The sequence below is a fragment of the Puntigrus tetrazona genome, chromosome 14, assembly GCF_018831695.1.
Source record: "Puntigrus tetrazona isolate hp1 chromosome 14, ASM1883169v1, whole genome shotgun sequence".
Lineage (NCBI taxonomy): Eukaryota > Metazoa > Chordata > Actinopteri > Cypriniformes > Cyprinidae > Puntigrus > Puntigrus tetrazona.
Genome location: NC_056712.1, coordinates 11244739 through 11260187, shown reverse-complemented (window position 1 = coordinate 11260187; position 15449 = coordinate 11244739). Strand labels below are relative to the sequence as shown.

Below are 15449 nucleotides of genomic sequence, written 5' to 3'. Positions count from 1 at the left end.
TACACATACCGTTTTAAACAACAAGTATTTAAGACTGGATGGAGTAATTGAGAGTTATTGTAATAGTTGTTGTCATGCCTATAAATTCACTGTTACACATTCATTTCTTATCCCAAATCCAGAAAAATATTAATTAATGACAACCACCATAACATCACAGTGCCAGAACTAGTGTATACATTTTTTAAACAACAACAAGGATAATAATGATATTATTTTTATTATTAACAATAATATATGTTATTTCTTTCGTCAAACAAAAGGTTAAGAATAGGCGTATATTATAAATATTTTTTAAAATTTGCTCAAGCATTAACATAATTTCATTACCTTTTAAATAACAACAATAAAACAATAATAACAACAGTTATTATCCTCTTCATTGAAAAAAAAAGGTTGAATCGTTCCCTGTTTTCTATTAGCGGCCCTGTTGATCTGCGCATGCGCAGTGACGCTTAACGTGTGCGCCGCGGCAGCTGCAGTTCCGTCCCTGGTTCACCGTCGGTTGTCTGGAGCACCATGGCCGATAAAGCACAGCTACAGGAGGCGATTAAAACACAAGGAGAGGTCGTCAGGAAACTGAAATCAGAGAAAGCGAGTAAAGATCAGGTCAGTATGAGATGTGAAGCGTTTCAGAGCGTAATGACGGAACACATGGTGTGATCAATGGCTGCCTGCTGTATCTTTCATGCACCTAAATGGGACATCATAATTGTTTACGTCTCGTCTGCATGACCGGTTATGATCTGTTTTGTTGTTTTTACTCCATTGTCGTAATTCAATAATGGATTCTATGCTGTGTAGACATGCGGCATGATGCTAACGTTAAATGTTAGCCAGCTGATGCAATCTGTCAGTCATGGTGGACATAATTTCTGTATGTGGATGGATGAATGAATACATCTGTAATTATATTATGAAATGCATTCAGTTATACTGATTGCTGTAGATTTAGACTGAAAATGACTCCAGTGACAAATCACGTGATTGAAGTTATTGTACTTCAGTATGTATGGTTCATATTTATATCACAGGGCAATGAAAATGTAAAGACCCATAATAAGTGTATGTAAAAGAGTGCCACTGTTTATGGGTCTTTACATGCTGAATATATCTTTTACATATTGTACATACTGAAGTATAATAATGAGTTCACTGGACACTCAATAGTCATTTTCAGTCTAAATCTACAGCAATCAGTATCAGAATCACTTTATTGCCAGGTATGTTTACACATACGAGAAATTTGTTTTAGTGACAGAAACTCTACAGTGCAACACGATGACAAGACAGATAATAAAGAAAATTGTATAAAATATACAAAATACAAAATATAAAATGTGCAAAACAGCAAAAATAAAAAATATATACTATAAACTATAACTGAATGCATTTCATAATGTATTTACAGATGTATTTCATGGGGAGCTAAAAATGCCGTAGTACGGTTTATGTGCTCATCTAAGAGGTTTGGCATGATTCTAGCTCAGTTTGGGGATGCAGGTTGTTTTTGACGGCCTCCTCTCATGTTTTGCTTCCTCGTTGCCGTGATGCCCCTAGTGACAGGGTTGCTCACCACTTTTCTCCTGTTCTTCCTGCTTGTTGACGCGGATACCACCATCGCCATCGCCGCACACCTGGATTATCCTCGCTGTTTGCGTGATCGGATGGTTTGACTGCTTTTGGACTCTACGGTATTGTGATTTTTGGCGTGTGTTTGGACTATGCATAATGAATGCTCTCGGGCTGGTCTCCATGCGGCTGTGTGCTGGACTCATGGGCCGTCGGTGTGCTGCAAACCGGCCATTTCTACGCTTCTCCTCTGGATTGACTCCATCACAGGTACATTCAACAGTGTACTAAAAGTGTAGCAGGTCACATTTCACTTCAAAGTTAAGACTAATATGTATGTCATTTCTTAGTGTTTATAAAATTCTATAAGGGGTTTGTAATTAAATGACAAAAAAATATTATAAAAAAAAATATATATTTTCAATATAATATTTTGCATTAAATTGTTAAAAAGTAACAGTGCAGGCATATGTAATGTTACAAATAATTTATTTTTGATCAAAAGAAAATATTGATCTTGGTTTTTACAAAATATTAAGCAGCAGAGATGTTGACAGCATTGATAATAGCAAGAAATTAAGTTTTTTTTTTTTTAGCATTAATAGCAATAAACAAATCAGAAATCTTTCTAATGTGCTAAGTTCAGCTGCTGCATCACAGGAATAAATTACATTTTATCCTATATCAAAATAGAAAATGGTTATTTTAAATTGTATTGAAAAGCTGAGAAAATAACAGGTGAATTGAAATCAGTTTTTTCCACTCCTAATAATTTTGATTTCCTTTAGGCAGAAAAAAATTAAAATCCTCTTATTTGGACAGCATAATAAATGATAAATAATAAGAACACAGCTTTTAGATGTCATTTAATTTAAAAACGACAAATACCACTGTGATGTATTCAGATATTTTGCATTAAAGACATACAATCAGGGTAAAAATATGTTTTATTTTCAGGAAGAAAAAAAATCGCATTGGGCATAATACATCCACAAAAATGGGGTCCTTTTTCATTTTGAAAGCATTTCAAATTTTATGAATCGCCCAGAAGCAGTTTCTGCTTTTTTTTTTTTTTTTTTTTTTTTTTTTTTTTTTTTTTTTTTTACTGTTCTGAAGGTAAAAACTCTGTACTGTTTGTTTTTCAGATTGATGAAGAAGTAGCCAAGCTGTTGCAGCTCAAAGCCCAGCTGGGAGGAGATGAGGGAAAACATGTCTTTGTTCTCAAGACAGCCAAGGTATATAAACAACTGACGTTTTAGACGGGTTTGTTTGAAGTGAGCTGTTTGGCAGTGAGCCGGTTTTTTTTATATTTCTTCTCTGTAGGGGACCAGGGACTATAACCCCAAGCAAATGGCTATCAGAGAAAAGGTTTTCAACATTATCATCACCTGCTTTAAACGTCATGGTGCTGAAACCATCGATACCCCTGTCTTTGAGCTGAAGGTCTCTTTTGCATTTTCACGTTAATTTGTGCATCTCATAATTACCCATCAGTTCACCATAACGAACCCGTTTATTTGTTTCTTTAGGAAACACTGACGGGGAAGTACGGAGAAGACTCCAAACTCATCTACGATCTGAAGGACCAGGGAGGAGAGCTACTGTCTCTGAGATACGACCTCACTGTATCTATCAGACATGTTTATTGATCAAATATTCAATCTTTTTGCAGATGGCACGTAGCTGGTGGGCAAAGTCAGATTGATTTTCATCTCTTAGCTTGTTTGATTTAGACTTAAATTACCATTTTTCTCCAAGGGACATTTTTCTGAAAGCCGGAAAAAGCATCAGCAGACAAACAAATCACTGCGTATTATTTGTGATTCTAAAATCTGAACGATTTTATTATTGCTGGAAAAGCTGTTTTAGATCGGCCAAATGTACGTGTGCAATCTTTCCGTAACTGCGTAGCATTTTCTTTTGAAGACTCAACAGTGCTGTCAGCATTTGGCTCCTTGACTTTGTTTCTCCTCAGGTCCCATTTGCTCGCTATCTCGCAATGAATAAAATCACCAACATTAAACGCTACCATATTGCTAAAGTGTACCGCAGAGACAACCCGGCCATGACCCGGGGCAGATACAGGGAGTTCTACCAATGTGTGAGTACCTCGCTCTAAAATAAATATATAAGCTATCATGGTAACACTTTAAAGTAATCAGCAGTTAAGCATTAGTAAATAGCCAATTTATCCTTTTATAAATCATTGCTCCAACATTAATAGGCATTAGTAAGCAGTTTATACGTACACCTATAAATGTAATTGTATTTTCATACTTTATTAATAATGAATTTTTCATTTATTAGGTTATCAAATTATTAATCACATTACGTTATTTACGAACCAATTATTTTGTGACTTGTCAATGGTTCATGAGATCATTTAGAAAACATAACTGAATAATAAACTATTTAAATGTAACTCTTATTATTTAGAAACATGATAATAGTTGCTCGGTGTGTTAATAAACGCTGTAATTCGTGATTAAGACAGGTAGTTACAAAACATTTAGTAGTTGCCAGCCGTCTGTTTTTTGTGAGCTTGTGTAAAGTAAGGGCCATTTACAAAGAAGCTTTAAAGGCTCATTTATCTTCTAAACAGAAACGTTAAACACAACAGAGAGGGATAAAGAACACAGAAATATATATTTTTTCAAGATGAAAAAAAAAAACCTATCAAAAATTCAACAAATGATTTTAAATGGCATACAATTATTAAAATAAATAGTAAAAATAAACCATGTAACATTGTAAATGTTTAAAAGCAGTACATATAAAAAAAAAAACCTTTACATTAATATTCCCAGTTTTAAACAGTTTTCTCTGTATCTTGTTGTTTATTTTTTCTGTTAGTAAGATAACTAGTAACTGCTTATGAATGACTATTAATGTTGGGACAATGCTTTATAAAGGATGTACTGAAAATGTACTGATGTTTACCTGAAGATTCAGTTATTATAAAATGTTACTGCTATTATTCATATTATTACTTGTAGTACTAGTAGTAATTATTATTAACATGTATGTGAATAATTTTGAAACTTTGTGGTTGCAGGATTTCGATATTGCAGGTCAATATGATGCCATGATCCCTGATGCAGAATGTCTGAAAATTGTCTACGAGATCCTGAATGAATTAGATCTTGGAGATTTTCGTATCAAGGTTGGTTGCTGGTCAACAGAAAATTGCAGTTTTTATGGGCTGTGTGTCTGAAAGCTGAAAAAAGCTGCTTCCCCAAGGCAGCATGCCACGTCCTACTCCTTTGAGCATGTCACATCCTGTTTGCTGAGATGCTTTTGATTGATTTTTAAAGGCAGCATAGAAGTATTTATACTTATGATAATCCCACTATCGTGTACATTTCATTCAGTGACAGTGGATCTTAAAATTATAAAGATGGCATCCAAAATTTGCATGGTCGAACCAACTTGACCATCTTTGTACGCTTTCTAGTGAGAAATTAGTATTGTAGTAATTCATTATTCTCTTAGTTGTAATCCAAAGATCTCTCTGTTTTGTTATAGATCGTTAAACTGTTATGCCTCCTTCATAAGCCTGTCCTAAATCGTTCCTGCAGAGTCATTGTCTGATAGGAAAGCCTAAAATTTCAGGAGCGGCTGTGGTCATTAGTCTTTGTAGAGCCTGTCGTTGTGTATTTGTCAGTTCGAGGTGGAGCAGTCACTGTTGTGGTGTTTCAGGTGAATGACCGACGCATTCTAGATGGGATGTTTGCCGTGTGCGGCGTTCCTGATGAGAAGTTCCGCACAATCTGCTCCACAGTGGACAAACTGGACAAGGTGAGGAACCAAACCTGAGCATTAGCATTAGGTGACTGGAGGAAGGCTTTCTGATACAAGAGAACGCCTGGATTTTAGTCGTAAAGCAATAGTTAAAAAATTCTGTCATCATTTACTCACCCAAGTAGTTCCAAACCTGTATGAATATCTTTGTTCTTGCCAACACAAAGGAAGATATTTTGAAGCAAGTTTGTAACAAGGCTGTTTTGGTCACTATTGACGTTTAGAGCCTGAAAAATGGAAGTCAGTGGTGAGCAAAGTAACCTGGTAATTGAAATAATACACAGCATGTGAGGTAGAACTGGGTATTCATACAGATTTAAAAAAACACTCTCCCTTGCGGAAACTTTATATATGCATCAAGTTTATTTCGCTACCAGAAACTCTGTTTTTGACTCAGTCTTACAGCAGAGTTTAGTTGCAGTGATGGACAGCTGCCTTTCCTCAGTCGACCTTGAATTTCATATATATTTCTCATTGCGGTGGTACTTTTATGATGAATCAGTTTCACTAATTAATTTGATCAGAAGTAATTTGATTTTGTCAGATCTTTTAGTAAAAGATCATGACATTCTGTGATTAAATATTATTAACTTGGCATTATGGCCAGCAAGTCAACACATAATTTGAATAGTGTTTTATTATAGTTGCAGACCGAATATTAAAATGTTCGACTATTCATGCACACGCATAATTTTAAGAATCAATTCTATTCAAGTTTCTCATTTAACTTGATTGCGATTCAATGCAGTGCATTTCAATTATTCTTAATAAACACAATCTTTAATTTCAATCAGCTTTCAAAAAAAAAAAAAGCTTTGTATAAACATTTAAAATAGCACTATAGCGTTTTTTCTAATCATTTGTTTCATTAAAACATTTTAATTATAATTATTATAATTTCAGTTTGTTGCTGAAATAAACATTTGAACAGTGGCTTTCCTAAGTTTTTATTGTGATCTCCTAAATGATCAGCTGATCTCTTCAATCAAGCCAGCCCTAGTTTAAGGTTTGAAGAGCTCATTGTGTTTTGTAGATGGCCTGGGAGGATGTGAAAAAGGAGATGGTGAATGAGAAAGGTCTTTCAGAGGATGTGGCTGATAGGATCGGGGAGTATGTCAGCATGCAGGGTGAGTAGAGATTCATCACGCACACACATTACAAAGTCATCTACAGTCCTACAGTTTTTTTAACTTGACCAGCTGTGTTTTCTCTGCATCTGCTGACCCCTTTGACCTCCAGGTGGAAAGGATCTGGCAGAGCGGCTGCTTCAGGACCCCAAACTGTCCCAGAACAAACAGGCCTGCGCTGGGCTCACAGATATGAAGCTGCTCTTCAGCTACCTGGAGCTCTTCCAGGTCACAGATAAGGTCAGAGGTCAAGAATGTCACGAAAGAAATTTCCTTAATACTAAACAAAAGGTGTGTTGGGAAAATGCTTATACTCTGCATTTTTTTTCTAATTGAATAAAATAATTGCATTTAACTTTTTCTCACTTATCATAGCTAGTTAAAACAAAAAAGCTCAACAAAATTAACTCGAAAAAAAATGATGTATCAGGTCACACCTGATTATTTTTTGTGTGCTCCACATGCATCTTCCTTTTATTTTTACATTTATTTATGATCCATCATATAAGAACTACACACCCTATAAAATTTATTACACGGGTGTTTCATTTCAGTAAATGCAGTTATAATTTCATGTTCATGATCTCTTTTTTCACACCCATTCACTGTCTGCAGCAGCAGTCTTGTTCTTTTGGTTTTCCCTCATTAATTTTTAAATCCTCTCTCTCTCTAGGTGGTGTTTGATTTGAGCCTGGCTCGAGGACTGGATTACTACACTGGTGTGATTTATGAAGCCATTCTCTCCCAGAGCATCCCAGCGCCGGTGTCCACACCCACCGAGCAGAACGGGGCGGATGAGGCTGGCGTGAGCGTTGGTAGCGTGGCCGGTGGAGGGCGATACGATGGTCTGGTGGGCATGTTTGACCCCAAGGGCAGGAAGGTGCCCTGTGTTGGCGTCAGCATTGGGATCGAGAGAATCTTTTCCATCATGGAGCAGAAGGCGGAGGTGAGTGACTTTTTTTATTTTTATACATTTAAATATAATCTAAAATGGTATTTGCAACAAAAAAACTTGAAGTATAGTTTTAGATATTTCATGCTTTTTAAACATTTAGACAGGTCAATTTAAATTTTTTATTTAATTATTAAAATAAATTACATAAAATTTGATAAGTACATTTTTAGAACAGAGCTTCTATATTTTAATATGAATGGTATTTAAAATTATTAATGGTTCATTTAAAATATTGAATTATTTAATGGTTTTTAAACATTGTGTATTTTTTAGATTTCTTTTATGCTATTTAAATGCAATTAATGTATTTTTACATTTTTAAGAATGGTGCCACTGTGTTTTAATATGAGGTATTTAAATAGAAAAGTGGAATATTCTCCTCTCCTCCAGACATCTTCAGAGAAGGTGCGCACCACCGAGACTCAAGTGCTGGTGGCCTCAGCACAGAAGAACCTTCTAGAAGAGCGACTCAAACTGACGAGCGAGCTTTGGAACGCCGAAATCAAGGTCTGTATATGCTTGAATCTCGTTTCAAGAAAACCACAATGAACATGGAGTTGTATTGTGGACCTCTGACTGATTATGTGCTACAGGCTGAAGTTCTGTATAAGAAAAACCCAAAGCTGTTGAGCCAACTGCAGCACTGTGAGGAAACCGGGATTCCACTGGTGGCCATTTTAGGAGAACAAGAACTCAAAGACGGGGTCGTCAAACTGCGCAACGTGGCCAGCCGAGAAGAAGTCAGTTTTACACATGCCATTCAAAAACCATTTTAACCGATTAGAAAACCATTTTATCCATTCCACACTAAATGTTTCAAACAGGCTACAATTGTCACACAATCTTGTTGCATTTTTTAAAAGTTTATAAATTTAAGTCACTAATATTTGGGTTTTCTCTAGGTTGATGTGCCCAGAGCGGATCTGGTGGATGAGATCAAAAAAAGGACCTTGTAGTCTTAAAGAGTTACTATATAGACGGAGGATGACAGTGGACCCATTCACCAAACGCCAGTTATCAAACATTGACATTAAGGAGAAAATATTCAACTCATTGCCTGCTCTTTTAAAATGTGCTTGGATTACGTCAGATCTAATAATAAATGAGTAACAGATATTTTGGTTGTCTTGTCTTAAATTTCAGGCATATCTAATGCCGCATTCTACATTTACATAGTCTTCATGCCTACATCCGTGTGACTTTCTTTAACACAGCCATAAATCTTGGTATAAAATCACTATTGGAGAATTTTTTTTTTACGATTTCTTATCAAAAGTTTGAGCAAAAGCGGTATGCAAGTCACAATCAAGGACTTGAACAACAGGACACGAGACTTATTTCTTGAACAACTTATTTACTGTACAAAAGTCATTTATAGTCAGTACAGCCCACCAAACGAGGAAACAAGCACACCATGCAAAGTCAAACGTGACAAACGCCAAACAAACGTGAAAAATCGAATACAGTGAAAAGCACTCAAAATAAGATGTTGTGAAAACATGCAATCATCCAAATGTGATGAGGCTGACTGAAATAACAAATTATTAATATTACATTATTAAAATACAATAAAACATTCAACCAACATAATACTTCAAACCTCTTTCATCTTGCTGAATTCAAGGGCTTGCAAAATTAAAATAAATCCACTGCCCTTATCGGCTTCCCCCCTCCCTTTAACAGTAAACAAAACTTGTTTAATGGTTAATTTCCACTCATTTTTTAAACAGGAACAGTACATACCTTCAAACCGTAATACTGAACGTCAAACTGATAACGTTACATTACATTAACAGCTCAAAATTAGAAAGGTCGCAAGCTTGAGACCTTACAGATGGTTTGGATTACCATCTTGGCGACGGTTCGGTAAACCTCCTCTTCTGTGGCCTGAGCGCTGGTACCCGGAAGGATCTGAATAACCCCGTGCAGGGGAATCAAAAAGCATGGGATCAGGACTTTGTAGCTGAAGCAGAGGAAGCCTTCGGAGCTGGTGTGATGGTACTGGACATCATACTGTGGAGTGCCGAGTCTGTACGCCTCGCACATCCACTGCAGCAGAGACACGGTGTCGCACTTCATGGGGCCTTGAGGCTTCATCTCATCTCTCAGAGGGACAGCCGGGGCCCCCGCGGCCGGGAAGAAGGACTGGGCCGGGACATCACTAAAGAAGGGCTGAGGGGGCAGGTGGGGGCGGCTGATGGAGGGTTTGGAGAAGGGATTCAGACCTGGGGAGGTAAAGGTGCCATCTTCTTGTTCGTTCTCAGACGCATGCTTCGACTTGAAGAAGGATGTCCATTTCACAGTAATGGAAATACCGTACTGCTTCTTAAAAGCTGGAGGAAAAAAAAAAAAGAATTACAATACTAACTCCAGTTTAAAAAAATTAAAAATAAATTATATACACACATATATACAGTTTATCATTATTTGTACATTTTAGAAAACAACAACGTAAATGTTAGAAATGCACCAATCCTCATACTTCACCTCCACCTCATATATTGGCCTATTTTTTAAGAGAAAAAAAAAAAAAAAAAAAACAGCAGTAATAACAGCAGTATAAAAAAAAAAACAAAAAAAAAACCCGACATGATGTCATCCTATCTTCCTATCTATACTAAAAAATTTTTTTTTACCGTTGCTTCTAAATTTTGAATGTGTGTGCATTTCATACCATATATGCTGCCATTCAATCGTTTGGGGGAGAAATTATTTTTTAAAGGATATGTAACATTACAACTACAAATTTAAAATGTCTATTTCAATAAAATTGTCAAATTACATTTATTCTGTGATGCATTACTCCAGTCTTCAGTGTCATGATCCTTCAGAAATCGTTTTAATAAGCTTATTTAAATTATTGTAATGTGGATATGCTGCTCAAGAAACATTTCTCATAACGTTAAAATGGTCGAGCTGCTTCATATTTTGGTGGAAAACGTCTTAGATTTAGTGAAGGATTCTTTGATAAATATTAATACAAATATAGATTTGTCACAATCTAATGCATCTTTGCGGAGTAAAAGTATTAAATCTGAACACAAACACACACACACACACACATAAAATGAAGAGACCTTGGCTGTCCAACTCAGTTCCTGGAGGGCCGGAGCCCTGCGGAGTTTCGATGCAACCCTAATTAAACGCCTGATTTGAAATCTACACTGCACATGTTGTAGCAAGGTTGGAGCTAAACTCAGCAGGACCGCGGCCCTCCAGGAACAGAGTTTGACAACCCCGCTTTAATACATACTACACAGTATATACAACGTGCTACAAACTCACTAAATTACAGCCATTCAGTTAATGTGTCCCGGCATACCTTGCACAAGCACTTTCTTGGCCATGGATGCGGTGTGATGGGAGGAGTAGTTCACTAGAGCCATGACCTCTCTCCCTTTGGATCCGGCCCTCTTGAGCATGACATCCTCCACGCCGTCAGACAGCAGTCGCAGCACCGTAAGCAGCTCCATCTGATTCATGCTAGTGGGAAGATCCCCCAGACGCAGCTGCCGCTTCTCCGTGCTCTTGTGCACCGCCAGGCAGCCCCCCTCCGGCAGACGGTACTGATGCAGGGTGATGATGGCGGTGGAGGCCGTGGCGGGGTTGCCGTACTTTGCGTAGGCGAAGCCTCGGTTTTGCCCGCTGAAGTTCATCATGAGACGAAACTCGTAAATTGCGCCAACGCTCTGGAAAAGAGGGATCAGGCGGTCCTCGTAGATGTCGCGTGGGATCTGACTGATGAAAACCTCACAGCCCGGCCCGGGAACAGGACCTTGCCAGTCTGCGGGGTAAGAAGAAAGTCAAAACGGAGTGATAATTTACATTTTCTCAAAAACAGATTACAGTAAAATATATTTCATGATTACAAAGATGCAATCCCGTGCTGGGTGAAAAAGGTGACCAGTATCCACAGGATCCTGTGGTTGACGGTGGGTACAGATGTGAATTAGTACTAATGGTTCTGTAAAAAGTCCCACCACCACCAAAAACACGTTCTTGTTGAATCTACACAAATCTCATAGGTGAGGAGTTTGCATCTCGTAATGTTAAAATTTACACATTCAAAACACACACTTAAGCTGACATTAAGTTATGCACAGATAAATTCTCATTTTCTAACTTAAAATTATATGCACACACACACACTTCTGTCAAAATACACTTTTTTTAAAAAAAGTGCTTTAACACGTTTAATTTCACCTTTACAACAGTGACCGTAAAAAGGTTTTCATTTATGAAGCTCTTACAACCCTTCTTGACTATTTTTAATGCATTTCCTGCAAATCTGGAAAATTAAAGGGTCTCAGATATGTGCAGTTTGACATGATTAGTGCAAACTGTCACATGACCAGAGCAGGTTATTTCCTGTTTGCACCTTGAGATGATGACTGCATCTAAGCTCCAGAACAAAAGGCTAGTGAAGTATGTCAACAGAGATGATGACAAAGATTTTTGGTACACATTACCTTTAGGGTGTCTTGTATTAATGCCTTCACATATCTTTAGTTTTGTTGAGTGTGGTCACAGAGTGAGTAAACATGTTGATGTTTTAATAGTGGCCCGTGGGAAAACAGTGAACCTAGGTATACAATACAAATCCAACTGCAGTTGCTGGACAAAAAAGACTGCAATGACATATACATATACAGTATATATTTTTTAATAAATATAAATTAATTAAATTCTAAAATATTGCAATAATAAATGTTGTATAACTCCTAACAATTATGAAAATGTGATTTTACAAAAAAATTAATTTGAAATGCGGTGATGGGTAATTAATTTTTTTATTTATTTTTATCTCAGTGACTTGTTGCAATATGCTTTTTTATGCATAATAGTAACCCTAGAATGTAATCAAATGGTTCCAAATATCTGAATTAAGACATAATTTTTTTTTTATGACTGCAGAAATATGTGATCTGAGTACTCACTTTATCCTACTGGTCACAATTTTGACCAAGCATAAATCAAGTTTTCAAACATTTACAATAAAAAAATAAATAATTATTTCAATGGGTTACTAACAACACACTGGAATTAAATGGGTTAATAAATAAAAAAAACCCATAAATAAATGAAAACCCTGGTTAGCCGTAACTTCAAAGCTTCATGAATTCATGTCGACTAGCGATCAAACTGTGATTAAAAACAACTCGTAATAAATTACGACCATCACAGACACTGAAATGCTCAGACTGTCAAGATCTGACTTTATAAAGCATACCATATATTTCATAGCACATTAAGCTTTTGACGATAAAGATCAAGGCAAATGAAACTCCTCACAATATGATCTTTTAAAAGTATAATTATACTATTAAAAAAACGGATGAAAACATCACATAACAAGCAGTGATCAGAGACTCAGATCAAAGATGAAAATTAGATGTACTCTTTGAACAAAAACTACTATGATTTTTGTTACACATGAAAGATATTTTATACATGGCTGGAGATATATATATATATATATATATATATATATATATATATATATATATATATATATATATATATATATATATAAAATGTGATGCATAGATTATATAAAAGTAACTCATTACTAAAGGATAATATTACTTAAGTTAAAAGAAAATACTGTCGGTGTCTGAATTAAACAAGCTATTTACATCTAAAATGATCAACACATTAGAATTTGAGTTCACATCTACAAACGGAGCTTTAAAAGGATCTTGAACTAATAATTTCCATCAAGCAATAATTAAAACCATCCAATCGGCTATAATTGAGCAGCAATGAGGACTTGCAGCCTAATTGAGCTCCAGGTGTCCATGTTTTAATGGAGGTAAAGACAAAGCACAAAAGAGCCACGGGTTAAACTTTCACTTATCAGTTCTACATGACAAGTCGTTTTAAATCCGAGATGATGAAGATTTATTCGTTAACCCTCTATAAAGAGAAGCAAAAAGCCCGATTCTGCTCTGTTTAGCGTTCAGAAGGCAATAAGAGGCCATGTGCTAAGGCTCTGTCTTCATCCACACCACGCTTTGGTCTCTTTCTTTAATCTTACACGCCACAGGCTGCGTTTTAATCGTAAAAGTTTGGTCATCTCGGTTCAGTTCGAGAGTATTTACCCGGAGGAGGACCACCGTATTTCCTCTGGCCGTTGACCTGCGTTAAAGTGGTCGAACTCTTCTGCATCCACTCCTGCAGTGACTTCAGTCTCTGCGGGTTCAAAACCTGCCAAAAAAAAAATCTAATTATAGAGATGTAACTCTCTCTCTGCACGTTATGCGGAGCGCAATGAAACGACAACCCCGAATCAACTCGAAAAAGCGTTGCGTCGAGCCCTTACTGATCAAAGTTTTGGCAAAACAAGTGCGCGGTTTATAAATATTAAGAGTAAATAAACTCGCTCGCCTGCTGTAGCTGCTGTCCCTCCATGTCGCTGCGCACCTGAGATGGCACACCTGTAAATTGGTGGAAAAGTCAGGCGAAGGTTATTAAAATAAAGCTGAAGACTGTCTGGAGACGCTATTGGACGCGCTCGGGGAAAGGGGGCGGATTCTGCGCCGCGCGCTCCAATTTCTGTCCTGAGGAAAGTTGATACTGATACTTAGACACACACAATTAAGATCTTAAAGACAGCTGTTACGCTTATAATTGCCGTTCGCGTGAAACCTGTTATTTAACCTTTAAAAACTGGTTTAATTGGACGGCCAATGATTGGAGACGTCCCGCTCTTCTCCAGCAGATGGCAGCTGCGCATGGGATTATTTGAACGAACTTCATTCGTCAGCCTCGGAAACATTGTTACGGTTTAAAAACGATTCATTGCATCTTTCGAGAGGTACGTTTTCCCCCGATTAGTTATTACATGTGCAAAGCAGCGGGACGCATGGAGAGCTTCCTGTGTTTTTATACCAAGGAAAAACGTGTTATTGGGTGTCCTGCTGGGCTGGGACACGAGGGGTCATGACCCCTGCGCCATAAAACTGTCCACTGACACAAACAACTCTGGACGCTTTTTCAAGATTTGTGTTTTGTTTTTATTAGACATTTGATGCGTTTGTTTTCAACCGTAATATTTCTTTATTTCTTGTATTGTTATATATTACTAAAAATACATTTTGCACAGAAAATTGGATTGAGCAAAACAGCAGTGGATGTTTTTTCAAGATTTGTTGTTTTGTTGACTTTTTGTTTTGTTTTCATAGCTTAGGCTTGCTGTTTATAGTTCTTTTTAAAGTTATATTCTATATAGTGCAGAAATATATATTACAGAAAATTACAATTTATTATATTTTCAAGAAACAATGAGCTATTTTGTTGGTAAATGGATGCTACTCACTGAGTTTCTATTCCATTTTTTCCCACACAATTACGAATAGTTGATCAATTATGAATAAATCTCAATATATGCGTTTCTTTGAGATGTTAAATTTATGCATGATGAATTTCTAATACAATTTTGGATTAAAAAGCAACATAACAGTTCATTTATTCATGGGCCGATTCGCTCCTTTGTTGTTTTTGCTTATGATAACATACAAATTGTGTTCATATAGCACAATATAACACATTTTAAACAAGCATCATCACATTTTATAACATATCGTCTGCAACAGCGTACACTACACAGTGTGCATACAAGTTCCATTCCACATATTTTTTTCACACTTGACTTTAAGCTGTCAAGTGTGATATAATAATAATAATCTCAAGATAACTCTGTGACTCCGCTTCAAAGGCCATGCTTGTCAAAACATGTCGTTTTTATTATGTGGTAAAACTCTTCAGACACATCTCGATGTTTTAAACAAAAATGCACATAACCATGACCCCTTGTGTTTGATTATGCACAGGCCTAATTGAGATAAACACCATCTGAGTTTTTTTGGTTTTTTTCCCCAAAATGTTGGCAGATGAATTAAAGAGTTCAGTGTGTCATCCGACTCTGGCCAAGTTGCGACAAAATGTAGGTCTGGAGCACAAATGACACGAAAATGATCAAAGACGGTATTTTA

The 15449-nt window shown here is 36.6% G+C and overlaps 2 protein-coding genes across 3 annotated transcripts; one reads left to right on the top strand and one right to left on the bottom strand.

The window, feature by feature from the left end:
• The first annotated feature begins 450 nt into the window (after positions 1-450).
• hars (histidyl-tRNA synthetase) lies at positions 451-8571 on the top strand. Of its 2 annotated transcripts, XM_043257353.1 has the most exons (14): positions 471-609; positions 1561-1842; positions 2718-2807; positions 2896-3015; positions 3102-3197; positions 3548-3673; positions 4628-4735; positions 5272-5370; positions 6407-6500; positions 6613-6740; positions 7174-7446; positions 7846-7962; positions 8049-8195; positions 8358-8571. In XM_043257353.1, exons 2-14 carry the CDS (start codon positions 1732-1734, stop codon positions 8409-8411), a joined length of 1563 nt encoding a protein of 520 aa, XP_043113288.1. In that variant the 5' UTR covers positions 471-609; positions 1561-1731; the 3' UTR covers positions 8412-8571. The 2 variants fall into 2 exon arrangements, with proteins under 2 accessions (XP_043113289.1, XP_043113288.1); XM_043257354.1 differs by lacking the exon at positions 1561-1842 and having other exon boundaries at positions 451-609.
• A 228-nt stretch (positions 8572-8799) lies between these two features.
• dnd1 (DND microRNA-mediated repression inhibitor 1) lies at positions 8800-14027 on the bottom strand. Its single transcript, XM_043257364.1, has 4 exons — positions 13843-14027; positions 13557-13662; positions 10778-11239; positions 8800-9788 (listed from the first exon to the last, which is right to left on the bottom strand). The coding sequence occupies exons 1-4, from the start codon at positions 13864-13866 to the stop codon at positions 9259-9261; spliced, it is 1122 nt and encodes a 373-aa protein (XP_043113299.1). The 5' UTR covers positions 13867-14027; the 3' UTR covers positions 8800-9258.
• Positions 14028-15449: the final 1422 nt, after the last annotated feature.